This window comes from Lolium rigidum, chromosome 2 (genome assembly GCF_022539505.1).
Source record: "Lolium rigidum isolate FL_2022 chromosome 2, APGP_CSIRO_Lrig_0.1, whole genome shotgun sequence".
Taxonomy (NCBI): domain Eukaryota; kingdom Viridiplantae; phylum Streptophyta; class Magnoliopsida; order Poales; family Poaceae; genus Lolium; species Lolium rigidum.
The window spans coordinates 98313991-98335648 of NC_061509.1; the positions used below are offsets into that span (position 1 = coordinate 98313991).

Here is a 21658-nt window from a genome sequence, read left to right on the forward strand (position 1 = left end):
AGGAGGAGATCTGAGGCTTTTGGTGTTTCTAGCAATGGAGTATGAGAGAGAGAGCTCAAGAACAGCTTGTAGTGTAGTGCCTAACTGTTCAGAGGTAGGAGAAGGGCTATTTATAGTGTTCTTCGAAATATGGCCGTTGGTCACTTGCCACATCATCCTTTCTCCCGACAAACCCGGTCAACCGAACCACAGACCGGATCGTCCGGTGCAGAGGCCGGTCGGACCGGATCAGGGACCGGACCAGCCGGTCCAAACCGGTCGGCAGGCCGGACCCCGACCGGGGTCATTTTGCGTCGTCCGAGAGCTCATCCGGTTGGCGCCCGGTTGGCGACCGGTCGGCCGGACGGCACGCCGAGCCCGCCGGTCTGTAGGCCGGCTGACCGGGCAGCAGACCGGATCAGTTCGGCGCACGGTTGGCGCCCGGTTGGCGACCGGTTGACCGGTCGGCACGCCGGCCAGGCCGGTTGGTAGGCCGGCTGACCGGGCGGTAGACCGGATTCCTGCTGTAGACCCCCTTTTGTTTGTTGTTGAAATGGGGGGTCTCCTTTAGCCTTCTTGTTCCTTTGATACACCATTTATGCCTCTTTGCCTAATACCTGAGATTATCCTTATAAACATGTATTAGCCAAATACTCTAGCACGGTGTCATTGTTACCAAAATAATGGATAAGGGTAAAATACCCTTACACTAAGGTGGCACATATAGTGACACCAACGCAAACGACTTTCATGCCAAGGAGGCATATTCTAGAAGGGGTGTTAATTCTGCATGAGACTATTCACGAACTTCACATGAATAAAATGGATGGGTTTCCATTGAAATCAGATTTGGAAAAGGCTGATGATAAGGTAAAGAGGCCTTTCTTGCAACAAGTGATGCGCATGAAGGGTTTCAACCCTAAATGGTGCAAACGGACTGATCATTATGCTAGTCAAGGTAGTGTTGGCTTTGAAGTAAATGTTACATAGGTCATTACTTCCAAACTCATAAGGGTTTGAGACAAGGCGACCGTCTATCACCTATGTTGTTCAACATTATTCCCGATATGTTCGCAATTTTAATCGCCCGTGGCAAGGAAGATGGTCAAGTTGATGGTTTAATACTTAATCTAGTTGAGGGTGGTATATATATACTGCAATATGCAGATGATGGAACCATTTTTATTGAACATAATTTAGAAAAGTCTCAATATGAAACTCATTCTATGTATTTTCGAGGAATTGTCAGGACTGAAAATCAACTTCCATAAGAGTCATTTTTTTGTTTCGGTGATTCAAAAGATGTTCGGGGGGGGGAGTACATTACCCTTTTCAGTTGTGAGGCCATATCTTTCCCTCTTAGATATTTGGGACCCCTATTCATTGGTGAAAGGAAACCAATAGAAGATCGCTTTAAGAGAAAGCTTGGTAGTTAGGTCGGCAAATTTCTCTCTTATGGTGATCCATTAGTGCTAGTTAATTAAATTTCAACTAGCCTACCAACATTTTTGCTATCCTTATTTGAAATACCCAAAGGGGTAAGGAAAAGATTAGATTTCTTTTTATCAAGATTTTTTTTGGAAAAGCAATGGGCATAAGACAAAGTATATACTAACTCGATGGAACATAGTTTGCAAACCCAAGGATCAAGATGGAGTTAAAGTTCTAGAAATAAAAAATGATAATTGTTCAAGTGGTTTTTAAACTCCTAACTAAACAAAGTGTATGGCAAGAGAAAATACAAAATAGATATCTCCACTCTAAGTCCTTGTACCAAGTTGGCGAAGTTTGCTGATTCTCCTTTTTGGAAAGGCCTTATGAAAATGAAGCATGAGTTTTTCGAAGGTGGTTCTTTCAATCTAGGCAATAATGAGGAGAGAACTCTTTTTTAAAAGTTACGTGGTTAAACGTGCCTCTTTCTCAACAATATCCAGCTTCACATAACATATTACAAAGAAAACATGTTTAGGTTGCTAATGTTATGTTGCAAGTGCCATTGAGCACAGGTTTTCTACAAGCTCTTTCCGGTAATAGAGGAGAAATGTGGATCCATCTTTGCACCCGGTTGATGAATATCCAGTTGTCCGCACAACTGTATCTTTTTGGTTGGAAGCTAATAAAATTCGCCATTTTCTCAGTCAAAGCACTCCATTTAAATTACATGAATGACCGTACAAAATTCCTTCGAAGATACATATGTAAAATGAAAGTGCCACTTAAGATTAGAACGTTCATGTGGTTCTTGCATCGTAAAGTATTTGCTCAGAAAATACAATTTAGCTAGGTGGAATTGGCAAGGGAATAGAAGATGTTGTTTCAAGATGAATCAACACACCTTTTGCAAAAAATGTTTGACCCACTAACATAACAAATTTGTTTGAAAATTGGTTGGCGGGTTGCGAAAAAAGATAAAGTGCAAATCATAGTTGGTGTATGCGTATGGAACCCTAGGAATGACTATATCTTCAACAACGACAAGATCGACTTATTTTATGCAGGTGATTTCATTGGCTACGCATTGAATCCGTATTCCTGCAACCAATGAAGCAACGCGAGGAGTAGGTATTGGGTGCAATCGGCTAGAAAAGGTTGCACGAGCTTTATACAACCAATGCATCTAGCGTTTTGATCGTAGGATAACATTTTAGTGCAGAGTCGCTTCATCTTTTCTCTCTTTTTTTGATGGTTGATACATATATCGACCCTGTGTGACCCATGATGTGTGAGACTTAAACTTCAAATCAAGTAATAAAAAGCCGTATGCATTGACCTATGCAGATCCTGGGGCACAGTCTCCATTTCAAAGGAAAAAATAAAGTAGGTGATCAAGTTTTATTGCTCAACTCTCGTTTTAAGTTCTGGAAACTTTAGGATGTGGCATTGAATGTTTACGCCACGATCTTCATTTTGAGTTCATAAGTTTCAGATTTTGGTCTAGTTTCTCCACCATGACATCCTCTGGTTCTGGTGAGAAGAGCGAAAATGACTCTGAGGGAACAAGCATCACTGATGAGAAGCTCTACGGGAAGGTTATCAGATGTGTTGGCAATTGAAATGTGTCGCCCCATCTTCAACCCCTACTACGAGACCGTCATGATACCTCCCAAGGTCGTTGTTGGGGTGATGCAAATTCAAGATAATGAACCACCTAAGAATATGGGGAACTAGAGGTTGGAAGAAGTAGAATAAGGCTATAAAAGAATTACTGAGCGAAGTTTAGATGCACATATCTTCATAAGTCTAGAAATAGACGAGAAGTGCAATCACAGGGAAGAAGAGCACAACTTATGAGGCTGTGAGCAATCTACAAGACAGGGTCGAGCATCTCCAAAGCCAACTCTATGATTTTCAAAATCAAAATTGTGAATATGATGATGGGCCACTTCCGCTAAGCGCGATGACATCCAGGGGCCTTGTTCTTCTATATCACCACCTGAAGATGAGGCTAAGACCTTGGAGTGTTCAGCACCTACCCCAGATTATCCCAAGCTTGGGGGATGTATGCTTAGTATCTTGTTTATTTTCCTTCTCTTATTTCAACCAAGTTCTTTCTAGTAGAAGGCTTGATTTCATTACTTGGGGGAATGTGCACTCAGTTACCTAGAGCATTTATATGGATGTATCCAGGCTTATAGCGAGAATTGATAATAAGATTACTTGGTGGACCATGCACTCAAATACATAGAGCATTTATATGGATGTATCCCTTATAGCGGGAATTGATAATAAGATTTGAGCTTTGCATTATCAATTATCTATGTTATTAAATATTTCTAGAATATCAATTATATTTGGCATTATAATTATGAGATATTTTAGATTCATTTAGTTTAGAGCTACATAGCTTGAGCACGGTAGGGCAAAGTAGAATGCTATCTTGAAAGCTTGGCAAAATCATATGCTTTTACATTGATAGATGAGAAGTTTTGTACCATAGTTTGTCTTTCATTCATGGCAATTGCTTAGGAACATATGTGAGAGATGATAAACCAAGGGAGTAAGGATAAAGTTTAATTTTGCGGTGATCCAAGGCACTGAGTATGTCAATGAGATGATGACCATGCATTCTCCTGGGAGTATGAAGTTCCAGCACTAGTTCATGAGTTTGTATCAGGCGATTTCCATGTCATTATTCCCAAGCAATGCTTCACCCCTAAAAGAAGCTTTTGATGCCCACAAGTTCGGGCAAATCACCTTCAGGCACATGGCTCTTGTTTTTCCTCTTCAAAATTTTACACAAAATCACATGGGTGGATAGCTTAAAGATAAAAGTTACAAATTAATAGACAAATGAAAGAAGGATCTATACATATGTACCGCAAGAATCCAATGCTAGTGGCTGGGGAGCTAATTTGTCATTTTTTCGTTCCAATGGCACTAAAGAAATGATTGCACCTTGGGAATTCATCATTTCGACAAAACTTCACTAGGTTGAACCATCTGGATGAATATCTTGTTTCCATAAGATCTGAAAATGCCTCGCGAAAATCAAAGAAGCTTTCTTAACCTGTCAACGTTCATCCAGCTACTGAGATCACCAATCTTGGATCCATTCTGGAGCAGTCAAATCAGCGGGATCTTCGCCTGGCATGGAAGAGGGCACCGTTAAATCCTCCTGAAGAGTTTCTACATAGCTGTCGATGCGGTCAGAGATCTCCTGAGGTACTGCTGAAGTTCCATTTGCTGTTTGTTTCCAGTCAATGCCATCAAACCAAGGGTGTTTCTTTACTGCGTCCGCGCCTGTGGTTCCAAGGCGTGCATTCTCATCTACCACAAGTAGCTGGCCGCAAAAATGTGAAATTGAGCTGCCTTGTTGCACATAGACCAAATAAGGTCAAAGATAAGTAAATAATGAAAAGTACATTCATTGAATGAGGGATTCAACCTTGGTTATAAGGTCAACAACTTCCACGCTGAACGTCGACGGCATAGTTAGGTGCCCCTTCGCAATCTTAGCGAAAGGTTCCAGCTCGCTTTCCCTCCAGGACCCAAATGGCATGTCCGATTGCAGCATGAAATAAATCAATACTCCAAGCGCCCACCTGATCATGCAAAAGCAAGGGAATAAGATGTTAATCTTTACAGGATTGCAGATATGTGAAGATTGTAGTGCAAGTAATATTAATGTGCACTATTATCCTAAGAGAATTTGTAATTTTCTATCTGCATCAGATTTTTCTTCATGATACTTAATTAGAAAAGTAATATATCCATAAGGAATAACGAGTGAAGTCTGCCACGCTAGTGATGAATACTACGACAAGGCAGATAGATGGATGGCCTTTTGGGGGGAGATTAAGGGCCTCTTTGTTTGGGCTGGCTGTGGCTAGCTGTTGCTGGCTGTGCTGCTGCGCAGAAAAAGCTACTGTGGAGAAAAAGCTGCTGTTCGGAGCAATTTAGCTGGCTATTTAGCTGTGAACTAGTGAATTGTCGTAAATACCCTAAGAGCCAGGAGAACTTGTATTATTGCTAATTTACATGTATAAATAACGAATTTAGACTAAAATACATATTTGAATGTAGATTTACAAAAATACATATCCATCATAAATATAGATTTATTCGAAATACATAAACATGTCGTTATCCTAGCACAAACAAATTTAGACTGAAATATATATCCGAACTGAAAATTTTGTCTTCAATTGCCATATGAAATACTACGTATTAGCAGCAAGCAACCTCACAGGAAGCGTCACCATCAAATACATAAAAAATTAATTAGCTCCGGCGGCAAGCATAATCAAGCATCCAGCAGTACGTACCATCGACCCAGCAATACAAGGATCCATCCAAGAATCGATACAGGCATACAGCAATACAAGCATGCACTAATTAGGGACGAGCAATACCGAAGTACCAAGAACTGACAGCACGCAACGTGGCAGTAGCGGGAGAAGGTCGTGGACGAGCTCCTGCGGCAGTCGGGGACGAGCTCCTGAAAGGTCGTGGACAAGCTCGCGGAAGGTCGTGGACAAGCTTCTGCAGCGGTCGGGGAAGAGCACCGGCGGCAGCCGGGGACAAACTCGGACTGCACGGTCGATCTGCCGCCGGTGATGAGCGGAGACGATGGGAGGCGGAACGGGACCGGCATGCTACAGCGGCGGAGTAGAACGGTGTGGGAGGAGAGGGGCATCAGAGCCTCAGAGGAGATGGGTGGCGGAACGCATGGCGGCGGGGAATTCGCTCTGTTCGCGTGCGGAGAAAAGACAACCGTTTTCTCGATTTGTTTTTTTCCTATGCGAGCGTGGGCAGGTGCGGGTCTAGCCATAGGTGGCAATTTACCAGTAAATACGTGCAACGAAATGGGCAAAGGTGTATGTCTTTTCGGTTTGAGCGGAGAAGCTGGGGAAGCACCTCCAATAGGTGCTTTTTCTAGTCTGCGGGAGAAAGGACTGGCTTTGGCAAAATCCTACCGTGCAGCCAGGCTGTTTGTTTGGTTTGTGTGACTTATTTATGTGAAAAGCACCTAAAAGACCAAACAAAGAGGCCGCACTAAACCCTGTTTGGAAAACACTATGGTCTCTAAAACTCCCGGGCAAAATTAAGATCTTCGTTTGGCGAGCCCTGCATGGCATTATTCCGCTTAAATCTATTTTGGTAAATCGCCATATTGGTACCTCTGGACAATGCCCAATTTGTATGCAGGGACCTGAAGATATGGCTCGCCTCCTGTTTCAATGTCATACAGCGCGAGGACTTTGGACTTCTTTGGGGCTGACTGAATGTATTGACGAGGCCCTATTGTCTGATCGGTCTGGCTCGGCTATTCTGGAATATCTTATTCGAGGTCTGAATGCCAATGTGCCAGGGTTCACAGAGATGGGGTTTAAGGAACTAGTATGTGCTACTTGTTGGTATCTATGGTGGATCCGCCGCCGACGAACGCATGGTGAGGAGGTTCCCCCAATATTTCAGTTTATACGGGATGTTCAAGGTAAATTCCTGGCGGCATCGAGTACTTATGTCCCAAACATTTCATCGGCTGCTACTGCTGAAGCGTTAGCTATGAGAGAAGGTCTTGCTTTGGTGAATCATTATGGAGGTACACATGTGATTATGGAATCTGATTCGCTGGAGACTATAAATGCATGCAATGGTGATGAAGCCTGGTGGGGTGAAGAATCTGCAATATTTGCAGACTGTGTTGATTTGGCATCTCATATTGGTAGAGTTGAGTATGGTCATTGTCATAGAGAAGCAAATGGGGTGGCTCATGAATTAGCCAGAGCTTGTTATGCAGATAGGAATTCTTGTAATTCGCTAGTAGAGCCTCCTAGCTTTATTCTTCCTATGCTCATAAACGATGTAACTATTATCTGATTGGCGGCAGCAGGTTCCAGACGCACTCTTTTCCTTCCAGGGTACCTAAGGGGGCTGGAAGGTTTTTAATGAGGCGGCCTGCTGTTTGCGTAATATATTGGTTTAAGTTTCAAAAAAAAGAGGCCCTAAATTAATGTACGTCTACTCCTGCTGTGTTTCAGCATTGAAAAACATTATATTAAGGAAAATGGTGCATGCTTATTGCTTAATAATAACAATTATTATTATACTCGTAATAATTCAGAAAGCATGCATAACTTTGAATCTTATACAAGAAAGGGGTCTATAACCCTTACCAGTCAGCAGTAAACCCATGCCCCTTGCCTAGAACGATCTCTGGAGCTAGAGAGTCAGCGATGCCACATATTGTGTAAGTCCTTTCACCTTCCAACTTCTTCGCAAACCTGAAGTCAACTATCTGTCACACATAAAAACATATGTATTGTTAGAACAACATTGCTATCTGCACTTGTATCATGTGAAATATCAACTCAGTAAATCAGAAAAAATGCTACATAATAATCGATATTTGTTCTGGTCGAAGGAGGATTGTGTATTTGTACGCTATCGTTTCAGTGCTACATGGACATGTTTAGCGATTATTAGTAGCATGAACATCGAGGTAAAAAGTAAACGGCAGTTCTAACATCATATGCCTTAAGGTCAGATAATCACCTGCAGATGTCCTGATCGGTCGAGCATTAGGATATCTGCTGAAACACCTCTGTAAAGAATAGACCTCTGAAATATTTTACAGAGTTAGATGCATATTGTAGATAAGAACATAATACAAAACATAATACACAAAAAACTGCATGTCAATCTCTTAATACAGAAAAGCAAGATCTTACCAGATGAAGTTCTTCTAGAGCAACAACAACTGAAGCTGCATAGAATCGCGCAGATGACTCACTTAGTGGTGTATTAAGTATTGAAGCTAGTGAGCAACATAGGCAACAATTCAGCAGTATTCCAAGGTACGATTGATCAGCACAGGTACATAAAACTTCTGGCACACAAACTGATTGACTCAAACTTTTCATGATGTCTTTCTCCTGAAACACCTGTCCTTCCTTACGGAGATCTTTTACCCTCTTGATATAAAACCTTTTGAAGCTTTTGATCTTGTCTGGTCGAGGAAACAAAACAAGATTATATAAAACTTAAAAATACATGTAAGGCCATTACAAAATTGATACATCTGATAACAAAGGACGGTCAAGCTGAATTGCTTTCGCACCAGAGCCTCTGATTTGGACAAGTCCGATCTCACTGCAATCAGCGGCATATATGCACGTCTTCCATTCCTGAGAACATATATAGAACCATGTATCAGCATATAATCTCAATAAATCTTCTCCAGATAGAAAAAGAAATGTCATGCTAGAGAAAAGGAAATGAAGTACTAACCCCCTACCAAATCAGATAGCTGAACCCTCCTAAAGGAAAAATCCTCATCTGTACTATGTTCCTTTGGGATTAGAGAATCTTTAAGCCTGCATAGATATCGTGACAGGATGAGCTCCCCGATTGACAAATATCTGATAGGCTAACTATGAAAAAGATGCTACATGTACAGTACTTGGAATCAGCCTGTGGAAGTTTAGGCAAAGACCCGACAATTAAATCAAATTTCTCTTTTGTGATTGTAGAACAGATCACATCACCAACTGAGATAGCAGTAAACGTGATATTCTCTCCAATGAGAGCCCACTCTCCAAAGTGTCCTCCCTCATCAATCTCAACCACATAATTGCCATTTTCTTGACTTTGTTGGACCTTCTTTGTGTGAGCACTAAGAAGATCCCAAGAATCTGAATTTAACTTATCAGCTGCTAATGTAAGTCTCACATGACCCCTTTGAATAATATATAGACAAGAGATGTTGTCATCCTGAAAAAGGATTCACAAAAGAAATAAGTAAAAATAACTACGCAAGAATCCCATAAGTTTGCAGAAGAACATGTCAATAAATCTTTTGGCTGTGCATTGTAGATGCAGAGTCCGGGAGTGAAATCTTTGATATTGTGCAAAGAATCAATAAAAGCTTTTTCCATAAAAATCAAACCATTTTCACTCCATATACCTTGTCTACTATTACTTGTCCGTCTGCAAAGGATACCTCAGCAAGTGATTCGGCAAGTTGACTTAACTGAAGTACTGTCAATCTTGTAAACAGCTCTACAGACCGTAGCAACTTCAATGATGGTACATTTGAAAACTCTGACATGAGAATTCCTCGGAAATCCTCCCGCTTTAGAGCCCATAATGTTCCACTAGTCACAGCACGAACCGAAGACTGAAGTGGCTTGTTATACCTGTTTGCTTCAAAAATAGATGGTGATTAGATGTGCTAAATAGTGAGCGCTACCTATATCAATCTGAACTTGATCAGCTTATTGCATCTGCTTCACCTCCATGCCTGAAGGGCAGTGGAGAGATTCATATATTATCTGGTTGAGTCTTTCGAGGTCATGGCATGGTACATCTCAGATATAGAAAACAATACTACGTTATGTGTATTAGTTTGCAGGTGTTGCTACTTCATCTATTTTTTTAAGGAAAATATCTATGCACTCTACATGGTGCAGCCAAGGTTTAAGCTAACATAGTGAGATACATATGCGACTATGCAAGGTGAGGTTAACTTCAAGCCTTTTCAGCTATGATTGGAAAGAGATAGCATGGAGCACAAGCATCCTAGCGATTTGGTCTTACTTGTATGGTAGAATACTCTTCATGTGGTAATGCATTAGCTTTCAGTTTTCACACTTCATGTAGTATGGTTTTGGAAATGATTTGAGTGATTGGTTAAGCCAAAGTTTGAGAGCGGGTCTAAGCTCCACTTTTTAGGTGCAGAGAGGAAACCCTTAATTGTGTTCTGACTGATAAATACAATGTGGTACTTAGGGCTGAGCTTTTGCGTATTCGCGTTGAACTTTTCGAGTGTGGCGGTTCACTGTAATTGCTTTGTACACTCCAATGGAATGATACACAAAGTTTTTACGTATTTGCGAGAAAAATACTGAGAGCTGACTATTATTATTGACCACCTCGCACGAGTGTGCTTCTTGAACAGTACAACTAGCAGACACCACTTTTGTTGACACATGAGTCATGAGAGGTCCATAAAAGGATGTCGGAGATTTGTCTAAATTCGGATGTATCTATACATTAAAGAGTGTCTAGATACATTCATATTTAGATCAACTTGCGACATCCTTTTATAGACAGAGGTAGTATTTTTTTTTTACAAAACTTCTCTTATAATCAAACAAAACAGTATAATAAATCACATATGAGTAAAACTAACTCACATTAGTGCTAACTCTCCAAAGGAAGATAGTTTGTCAGCAGTATACCGATGCAGAACCTTACTCACTTCCTTCCCATCTTCTTCCTGTATATATACATTTCATCAGCTTAGTCTTGAAAATCATAGCACGGAGAGTAATGTAAAAAAAAACTCTATGAACTCATTTAGTTTTCAAACTACAGTGTTAAATCAAATCTGATATAAGCAAACATATATGGACGTAGATTGTGCAGTGAGCAATGCTCTGCACGTAAATATCAGGCAAATAACTATCTATAGATTCTATTTTCCCTCTTTATATCGAAGTATACACAGAATTCCAAATGCATTTTAACCACTAAGATGTTACTTATCTTAAAAAAATCATTGCATTCAATATGGTCCGACTCAGATGGTTTATGCATGCTGGTCCTTACCAAAGGAAAACTAGCAAATTGGAATCGACGTTTCACATCAGATATGGTGCTTTTTTGTGATCAATATTTAAATATAGTTATAGAAAAACGATTGGCTAGCAAATCATTTGAAGAAATGCAAGCATGTGTCTACAGATGAGTCATTTTCCTTAAATAAAAAGAAATGTAGAAACTTGTGAGCACGTCCTGTTGCTGTAAGCCTCACATAAAATAGCATTAATAGTATTTCATTGTTAATTTTGTCTTATTGTAAGATCGAAAAGCTATGCCTGCATGTTAAACTGCGCCCGATCTACTCATGTGTATATGTATATACAGGGGGTAGCCTTACTTGTGGCTGGCTGTGAGCTTGAAGAATTGACATAAAGAATCGAACATATTGCTTTTCCCTATTTATGCTTGAACAAGGGAAGCATAATGAATGACGTCAAGCAAAAAATAAAGAATTAGATATCTCATTCAGCACAAGGGACAGGTGGCATAGAGGGGCACGATGTTGTGCTGTTTGGCAAGGAAGCTGGTCAGATTGCTACCACCAGCTACTTCAGTACAAAAACAGCGCACTGTATGCCCTACTCGGCCAAACTTCAGAGTACTGCTGCATTTGTGGCTTCTATAGCGATCTGGGAGGTGGGGGTAGAGCCCCCATAGTATGAAGTAGTATACATTCAGATTCGTTCATTCTTCCAACCTTGGAAGTTGTTTTGCAACAATATGTAAGTCTTCTTATATACATGGGATTAGTTGATGCCTCATTGTGAAATCCTAAGGGCTTGTAAAATAAACCAGACCAACATAGGAGGAACCCTGCGGCATTTTATAAGAAGAAACTCGGGACACAGCCAGTGGAGCTGGGGCTCGAACGCCGGTCACGGGCAGCGCGCGCAGCCTATCCGTGCGCCGCTAGTCTAAGTTTGTAAGTTGTCCCTCTCTCCACATATTTATATTTGATCATATTTGTGTCAGAGGTGATTTTTTCCTGATTTAGCTATTCTCGCCTATTCTTCATTGCATACTGTATTTGATTTGCATTTTCTAACATACTATATGTATTTTGAAATGATTACCTGAATAGCCAAAACTTCAAACTCACCATTCCCAACTACATAGAAGCAGTCACCTTCACCACCCTGTATTATACAGTGTCCTTATTATACAATTCTAAGCAACTTCAAAATGTCATCAGAGAAGTAATGATTAATGAATATAGGTAAGAACCTGATGAACTACTATATCCCCAGGTTTCGCCTCAACCCGTTGCATGCAATCTAGTAAAACATTGCACTGCGAATCAGTGAGCTTTCTGAAGAGGAAATGATCGTGTAGTATCCTCTCAATGTGTGCCTTCATATAATTTTTCGTAAATAGGATTTGTCAGCATAGGACACCATAAATCCTGAACTAAATTTCACAATGAGGAAAAATCGGTAAACCTTACTTGCTCTTCCCATGTCTTGCGATGTGACGGAGATGGCGGGACCCATACTTGACCATTTTCCAGAGAATTTTCAAGGGCTCTCAATCGTGCGCGTGATATATCCTGCCTGGAACGCTGATTGTTGGGGTTTAAACTAATGACGGATGGTGATTCAGAGCCCACCAGTTCTACTACTTGCTGTGATGGTTGTAAAGATGCCTTCAGTACGGTATGGGTGGACCCCGTCTGGTGAAAGATGAAGTATATTCAGGTAATCAAATAAACCACTTCTAAGGAAGTAAAACAAGAAAACTAAGAAGATAAATCCATACATCAGTTAACCCGTTAATATGTACAAGTATGATTGTAATGTCATCCGTACGAGTTTCATACTGCAGCCAGAGACGATATGATTCAGCAACAATTGCAGCACACGCATCACGGGGATCCTTGTATTTAGCAATCTGCAAATCCATGACTATAAAGTTAAATATGCAGTCACACTATATATTAGAGTATTCAAAACAGGTAAGCAACAGACGGCAAAAGGTTTGATCTCTAATGTATCTCTACTATTCCAACGAAGCACTTGGTGCTCCCAGAATATTCAAGAAGAAAACAAATTTAAGAATTACACAGACAACCACAACTTAGCAGCAGTACATAGAATTTACCATGTCTACGACCGTTTGGCTAGAAAGAAATTCAAAAACCCCATCACTAGCAATAACGAAGAATGGATGGCTGGCACTGAGCTCCAGGATAAAAATCTCCGGATTCGCAACAACACCAATAGATTCAGCAACAGAATCTCCAATACTACGAGTAAAAGCAGTTCCTGGATACATGCCATTTTCCACCCACAACCTTGGAGGATCGCCATCATCACTTTCCTCGGTACCCCAACACTGCACATCTGGGTTCTTTAGTCCTTCTATTTGATCCAATGTCAGAACCCTGGCACCACACTCCTTGACTCTTTCAACCTCATCAGTCCTGTAAGGAGTTTGATCTATGGAGAGGTCAACAGCAATCATATCTTCTCCTTTTTTCTCAGCAATAAGAGCACGTGAATCACCGGCATTTGCAATATACAATGTTCTTCCCCTCACCAATATAGTGATCGCGGTAGTACCACTCATGGAATCGTCCAAGCTATCAGCATGGAGCTGAGAGTTTGTTGCCAAGAAAGCAGAATGAAGGGCCTGAACAGCATTGGTACGAAACTGGCCATCTCTGAGCAGGTTTTCACACAGTCTTCGTTTCACGAATTGTGAGCATTGAGCTCCATATTCCCCATGGCCATCAAACACACCAAAGAAGTGATCATCGGGGCTTGATCCAAATGGAGTATGTATGCAGAAGCTATCTTGGTTTGGTTTGTCCAATGATTCTGGATAGTAACCTCTTTGAGACAAATAGGAGTATCTCAGATCATAGTTCCCCAATGGGACTCGAACTTTGCGGGACCCTTCTGGAGGAAGAAACTGCGAAGAAACCCTCGAGAGACGACTGATACCAACATTTGATTCCCTTGTAATGTTCAATTGGTTCAATCCATCATCACCCTCTAGATCATCCGAAGAGCCATCTGAAGCACTAGAATCTGTCTTTCCCCTTCCCCGGCTTGATTTTCCCCTTGACTCTCTTGGAGAGTCAGCTGTTTGTTCGACACACCCGTGGGAACGCAAACATCCCTTAAGATGTGAACAAGAACAACACTTAGAAGGTGAGCAGCCCATCAAATGCAGAATCAGCTTGGTAAGGGCAGAGAGGCAGAAAGAACATGAACACTCAGAAGTCTCTGTTTCAGCTACAAATTATGTATGCGCATGGACCGACAAGACCAATTTGAGGAAGCTGTCAACATACACAGAATCTGAATGCTTTAAGAGAACCACTCTGTAAATGATACTTATTTCTTTGCGAAACAGAATGCTCATTCTCAACCCAACATTTAGAAACCTGGAACTTGATATTCATACGCACACCTAAAAATTTAAGAAAATAAGACCAGAGAAGTCAGTCATAGCTCCATAGTAAGTTACAAGCTAACAATTTGGAGATGTTATTTAATAGTAAGAGCTCTCCTTCTGTGTATAAGAAGAACATATAACAATCACTCATGTTACACAACATGAAGGAAGAACTGAATTTAATTGTCATCTGGACCGAATGAAAGCACTGCAAAACTAGTCCCTCATTTAACAATACACAAAATTGGTTGGCCAATAAAAATAGATAAAGAATCAGAAACATCAGATAGCTCTTGAGTCCTGGAAAACGCAGAAGCATCTTGAGACCAGAACATGAATTAGCCTAAGATTTGGCCAATCAGATACTCACCTAGAGAAGGAAACTATTTACACAAAAACTGAGGATATGTAGCTCTACTAATTGGGTGTAATTGGTATCTTTCGATATTAATATGTTCCCTTTATCGAAAAAAGTGTAGCTCTACTAATAATGCAGTCATCTGAAGTTCTCAGCTACAACCACAAGAAGATAACATAAAAAGAGGATTGGAAAGAAAAAATGTAGAAACTTGACACAGAGGATTGGAAACATAAAAGCACATGAATTTCCGCACTCTTTGTCGAAAAAAATGAATTCCTGCACATTCGAGGAACATGCACAGAATCAATCCAACTCATATGAAGTATAATTTTTCAAAAGGGAAAAAAATGAATGTTGTTTGTTTTTCATGTCAATTTTCTCATTTCAGTTTGCCTACAAGGCTACAAACAAAAGAATGCAATGCACTTGTTGAAGAAAGGCACCATGTACTTTACTCGGCATATGTCTATATTTTCACCTCAGAGAAAAAGCTGGCAGCAATCTTAATGTGGTAGCAATGTAATGACCAAAGATTTGTGGGTGCCGCTATAAAAGTGGTATGAACACAACAAGTTCGTTTAATATTCTAATTAAAACTTCAATCTGAACAACAAAAAATCTTGGGAAATTCTTGACCAATACAAAGTGTAAATAGATTCTGAAAAGTATTGTTGGGAAATTATTTATCATTTCAAAATCTAAGTAGATTCTGACAAAATTGGCATTAACAAGAAAGCTACCGCAGTTCAAGTGCGCTAGAAAGACGCTTGCTGAGAGAATCTCCATATATTTTTTCTTTGGAAGAAACAGCCAGCCACGACGTCATATTTATCGCCATGCCAAAGAAGAGAATCTTTCATAGTATAGTCCCAACAAAAAAAAAATGGTAGTACTACAGAAACTCTATAATCGAAAAGAAAAAAAAAAGAAAATCCTGAGAGCAGAGTTCCCGTTTTGTTCGACCAAGACATCGTCAGAAGAAAAACAGAGCTATTCTCCAAAGAAAAAAAAAATTGTCGCCAGGTATCTGAAGATAGAACATTCTGCAATCACGACTACTACGAACTCGGCACTCCAAAGTATGCAAAGGAGTTGGAAGAAAGGAGAAGAGCAGCCTTGGAACTTACGGACGCCAAAAGAGGGGAATCTCCAGCAGCACACGAGCTTCGTGGGAGAGGAAGAGGAGAGGGAGGGAGTTTGTGAGGCGGGTAGAGGAGGAAGCAAGAGAGGAGCAGAGAAAGGGAGAGGAGGAGGGAGGTGGGTGGTGGTGGTGGTGGCCGTAGACCGTAGTGGTAGAGTAGTAGTCTAGGCAGGGGGGGTGGAAGCTGCCAGATTAGGAAGGAGAAAATCATCAATCGGTGATTGGCAATCAGCCCGGGGCAAGATGGGAATGGAATCCCACGAGACACCAGTCTTTGCGGATGGGGGTGCGACGGTATCACGGGGAAGACTTAGGTAGGATCAGATATTAGATAGGATCTATGAGATTAATTTTTTGCAAAGACAAAATATGTTCAAAAAATCTGAAAAAAAATGACAACACAGATCTATGTTATATATGCAATGCCAAAAATTTACAACTTCAAATTCGACATACACTTAGAGAGACAAAAAAGATAAATCTGGGTGTGAATAGTGTGAAATACTATTCAACCAGATCTGACACTATTCACAACAGAATTTATCTTTTTTGTTTCTCCAAGTGTAGATTAGATTTTAAGCTGATTTTTTTTGGAGTTGTAGATACAACCTATATGCATGTTGCTAATTATTTTCAGATTTTTTCGCATAGGCAAAGTATGATTTCTCTAAGTTGATCCTATGATCTTACCTAATGGGGAGATCCTATACAAGTCTCTCCCACGGTATCACACGCGACGCCATTCAGGCGAACGCAAGCCACGGTGCTACCATCTTAAATCTTTTTTTCTTGTATACTGTACTATAAAAACTCTTTTCTTTACACTCACCATCTCAAATTCAAGGAAAATTATATTGAGTGGACGTGAGAACTCTAGTGATGTCATATAAATCAATATATATGTATGCAACCAACAATCATAATTATCTGACCAATGCCATAGAACAATGTGCTACTCGTTGAGCAGCGTTGCTCTGGACCGCCGACTCGTGGATGTCGACTTATCTGCAGGAGGACTAACATTTGCAAGATCTCGGTATTATGATACCCTTCGACTGCCGTTTGGTGTGGTGGCACTTCTTTGTCATGTGTTTGTATGTTGTCTCCTCTTTTAGTCGACAAACTTGTGAGTTTACGTCGATCTCCTCTTCTTTTCCGATGTAACAAACTATATATCCTGAGGTGGATGATAGGGTTGGGACCAAGGCCTACACTAGGAAGAGGTGTGGTGGTTGCAGAGTTAGATAGCGTAAATTGGTAGGGAACCCTACTTATTCGTGAGGAGGAAAATGATGGAACTGGGAGTACGAGATAGGTAGGGAAAGGATGGTCGGAGACTCTAGGTTGAGATGAGAGAAACATTCTCCACGAAAAGGATACGAGTGGCATTCTTATTGTAATTACTTAGTCAACTTGGATCAAATATATAATGCATGGGTGGAGACGGTGGGAAAATATTCAGAGGTAGGTTTTCTGATGTCATAAGAAACAAGGGAGATGAGCTGGAAGCTGCTTGGTATCAAAGAAAAATTATTGCAACCTAGTACACCTGATCCCGCGGTAAACATTAGAGAAGTGAAATAAAATTTGCATGTAGAACATATATGCAGATATATGCGTACCAAGTTTGAAACTTGCGTACATAAGTATGTATAATTTGTATAAAAGGAAAATGACAAAGTGATAAAGGAACACATGAAAGACTCAGATTTTCACTTTGCGAGTTCCAATTTCTTTCTTGACAATCTACACGAGTAAGTAAGTATCAAGGTGATATGTACGTGTGTGATTTATCTTAATTTTTTATTAAACTTGTAAATATGATATTGAGGCATGATTCTTTTTTTTTGCGAAACACATTACAATCAAAGGCGCTCATACATACGCACACACTCACCCCTATGAACGCACGCACACCCTACCCCTATGAGCACCTCCAAGATACTGCATCGTAGAACTGATCCGGTGGGTCTTGAGATTGACGAAGTCACCACAGGCGCCTCGCTGTCGACGGGAACATCGCCTCCCACTGAAGAATATTCCGCCTTTATGAGACACCAAAGTGTCAAATCTGGGATTTGAACTCTGGTGGTCTGGGGGTGCCACTGCCCTCCTAACCATTCAGCCACAGGTTGGTTCTCGATTCCGTCACGGTATCATGAGTACGTGAGACGAGCTGAGTATTTAACCTTGGAATGTGATTTTTTTCACCTTAAGCCAACTTGCAATACTGTCGGCACCTTCTCCCTCCCAGTTGGTGACCCGTTAATTCATTCTACAGTTGCTTCGTGAGGAAACACAGAAAAGCGTCCAAGCACACATGGACATATAATTTGACGAGTAGACATAGCTACTGTTAAATCAATTTTCAAAATTATCCCACATACTTCATCCGTCCATAAATAAGTATAAATATAGTCTTTGTTCTAAGTGAAAGTTAATAAAATTTGAAAAACTTTATCAAAAAATTCTAGGAACGTTTATGACACTAAATCAGTACCACTATATCTGTTTTGAAATATAGGTTTATAATATTTTTTATTTGATGTCATATATGCTTTTACATTTGTCTACAATGTTGGTCAATTTTTAAAAAGTTAAGTTAGGCTGAAAACTAGATATAGACTTATTTATAAATGGAGAAAATACTCATGAAACGGAAAAAATAATCAGCAAAATAATTTGAGGAGCTGCGCATTTAACATGACCGAAAGATTCTCGTGGGAATTTAAAGATGAGGATATAGGAATGTTGGCAGATCCAAGCTGGGTGAACTGATTGATCGACGCTGGTGCACCACCCTCCAAAGTGTACGGCATTTTTAGGCTGTGGAATTAATTAGATGATCAATTAATATTGAAATGAAGTGCCACCGTCCATCCACTGTTGGGAGACCAGTGCGATCACATCCCAACGAAACTGACTAATAATGTGCTATATTCATAACAGAACAAATAGTAACTAACTGCTCATGACAATAAAATGTTCGGGCGTGTTATAAAAAAAATATGTTCGGCCGCGTTCCCAAACTGTGGCTCAAAGGACTATTAGACGTGCCGGACAGAAAATTGGGTCTAGCCCGCGTGCTCCAACCTCGGTTTCTATTCGCCACACTCCAGTAACATGTCCCAGTAATATGTCCGATGCCACTAGCCATCCGGATCTACCATGAACGTGCCAGACACAAGCTGCGACACTGACAGCTGGGTATCACATGCCAGTGACCCTAATCCATTTTCCCGCCACATCGCCTCTCTTCTCTCTCTTGCATCTCCCACCCTGCGAAAATGCTACCACCGCGTATATTTTGACACACCGACCGCGTAGCTCCTACGCCAACCATGCCTTCCTCTCTCCTCTCGTCCCACTTTGGCCATCGTCGACTCCTCATAGAACGTGCATCAACCTCGCATGTCCGCCTAGCATGCAAGGTGTTTGGTCGATTGCCTATGTAGGTTTCATTTTTTGGGTTTTGCCTCGCCATTCAGTTGATTGATTGCTTCGTTGTTTGATTTATAAATTGTGGATAGTGACGGCTAGATGATGATCTATCAATTCTTGGAAGAGGGGGGCAATGCCGCCGTCGATGAAGATGATTACTTGCTGATTCTCACTTGTTTTCTACAATTACAAGAGGATGAGCTGAAGACCACCACTCCTAAATATGGAAGGTTCAAAGTGTGGGAGAAAGAAATGCAGAATATGGAGGATCATGCTATTATGTACACCAAAGAACCAACATATATATACCCCTAGAGGATTTTCGCCGGTGATGTGGCATAAACAAGGAGTTGTTCATGACGCCGGTGCATGGTGTGAGAGAGTACGATGGCTACTTCATGGTGATGAAAGATTGCAGTGGAATGGATGGTTTCTCATCAATCCAAAAATACACTACTGCAATGAGGATGCTTGCATATGAAGCTTCTAGAGATGCAAAATATGAATACTTATGCTTATCTGCATGTACATATTCTGCGGGGTGGTGGTGGAAAAGTTTAGACCGGACTATTTAAGAGGCCCAAATGAAGAAGAGACCACTCATATCATGGCCTAAAATAAAGCGAGAGGATCTCTTGAGATGCTCGGAAGCATCGATTGCATGTACTAATTATAAAAGAATTGCCCCATTTCTTGGCAAGGTTTGTATGGTACCATGGAGTGCACGTGGTGCTTGAAGCTATCTCAGATTATGACTTGCGAATTTGGCACTTTTTTGGCATGACGAGTTCTCACAATAATATCAATACGTTGCAGCGCTCGTCAGTGTTTGCGAGACTTGTTGAAGGTCATGCTCCACTTTGCAACTATAAGATCAATCGCCCACCTATATATATCAACGGATACAACCTAGTCGAAGGCATCTATTCAAAATGGTCAATATTTGTGAAGACAATCGCTGATTCTGTAGGTTAGAAAAGGTCTGACTTTACTTCCTGCAAGGAGAGTTTCATGAAGCATGTGGAGTAGCCATTAATTTGGTGTGCTACAATCTTGATTTGTTATTGTCAGGTATTTTACTCTTACTTGGTCTCAAGATGAGATGTGGAAGATGACTAATGCTTGTGTGATTATGCACAACATGATCATCGAGAGTAAGCGTAAGTCTCCATCGCTTGATGATCATCCGTATGATCACCAGGGTTCTCTTGGCGTTGTTGATCGTCTGAAGACGGTGTATTTTCATGATTTTCTTGCCATGCATACACGAATTCATGACGTGGATATTCATGTGCAACTACAAAATGCTCTATCTATGGAGGTTCAAAGAAGTGACCACTTGATGAAGTCGAACTTCATTTTAGTATAATTGTATGAATTATTTTATTTTTACATTTATTTAGCGCAGAAAATTGACGTCTTTATATATTAAAAACTTTACTATATATTATTTAAAAACATGATTGAAGTTGCTGGAAAAAAAATATAACTATTGGGGAAGGTCGAATGGGAGGGGGGGGGTAGGCAGAGGTGTCCTCCAAACGCCACAACATGCATCGATGACCCACATTTAGTCCATCAACGCGTCAATCAGAGCTGGTTGGGGGAGGGGGGGGGGGGGGCACAGCTGGATATGCTCTTAGGTTAAATCATTATTGAGCTAAAAGCATATAAAGTTAATTGTTTTACTCTGTACTCTAGGAGTCCAGGAAATGACACCTGTAGGAATTTTATTCAAGCTTTTGAAGGACCTAGCACGGTGGGAATGCCTCGTTGTGCTGCTAGGGGGATCCACGATAGCGCATGGGTGGCCTAGTGTGCTGGTGGTGACTCCGTCGTGTCAAATGTAGCAACTGTAGGCTTAGCCTGCGCTAGTGCGTGCTCCTGCACCTTCTACGGTGAAGTGGCCATGCTCGTGGGAGCCACCAGTTTTTATCGACTTAGCGCCGATGACGAGGAGTAAATTAATGTCCTTTTTTATTTCTTTGCCTTATGTAAATTATGATTAAATATGACATATATTATTAAAGAAAATAAATGAGGCTGGCCATTGGGTTTAACCCAACCCAAACGGACCAAAGGTGAATATGTTCGCGAACCGACCTAAATGAATTAAACGAACACAGTTCATGTCCTTTTTTTTTGACAAAAACACAGTTCGTGTCCTAAATAGATGAGTGGGAGATGCCCTAATCATTCAAAAGGGGGTATATAGCTGACGGTCTCTTCATGCCCTGTTCACGCCCTGGCTCAAGTGGCAAGCAAGCACCCATGCGAACCTATCATGG

The 21658-nt window shown here is 40.9% G+C and overlaps 1 protein-coding gene across 3 annotated transcripts; it reads right to left on the reverse strand.

Annotated features, from left to right (window-relative positions):
• Positions 1-4143: 4143 nt before the first annotated feature.
• LOC124692119 (protein phosphatase 2C and cyclic nucleotide-binding/kinase domain-containing protein-like) lies at positions 4144-16095 on the reverse strand. Of its 3 annotated transcripts, XM_047225422.1 has the most exons (16): positions 15916-16079; positions 13126-14442; positions 12784-12915; positions 12473-12697; positions 12253-12378; positions 12102-12164; positions 10620-10702; positions 9389-9620; positions 8885-9195; positions 8720-8798; positions 8543-8609; positions 8154-8431; positions 7978-8043; positions 7599-7720; positions 4865-5021; positions 4144-4759 (listed from the first exon to the last, which is right to left on the reverse strand). In XM_047225422.1, exons 2-16 carry the CDS (start codon positions 14191-14193, stop codon positions 4514-4516), a joined length of 3255 nt encoding a protein of 1084 aa, XP_047081378.1. In that variant the 5' UTR covers positions 14194-14442; positions 15916-16079; the 3' UTR covers positions 4144-4513. The 3 variants fall into 3 exon arrangements, 1 of the variants encoding a protein (XP_047081378.1); XR_006999338.1 differs by lacking the exons at positions 4144-4759; positions 4865-5021; positions 7599-7720; ... (3 more) ...; positions 8720-8798; positions 8885-9195 and having other exon boundaries at positions 9507-9620; positions 12128-12164; positions 15916-16094; XR_006999339.1 differs by lacking the exons at positions 4144-4759; positions 4865-5021; positions 7599-7720; ... (3 more) ...; positions 8720-8798; positions 8885-9195 and having other exon boundaries at positions 9515-9627; positions 12128-12164; positions 15916-16095.
• Positions 16096-21658: the final 5563 nt, after the last annotated feature.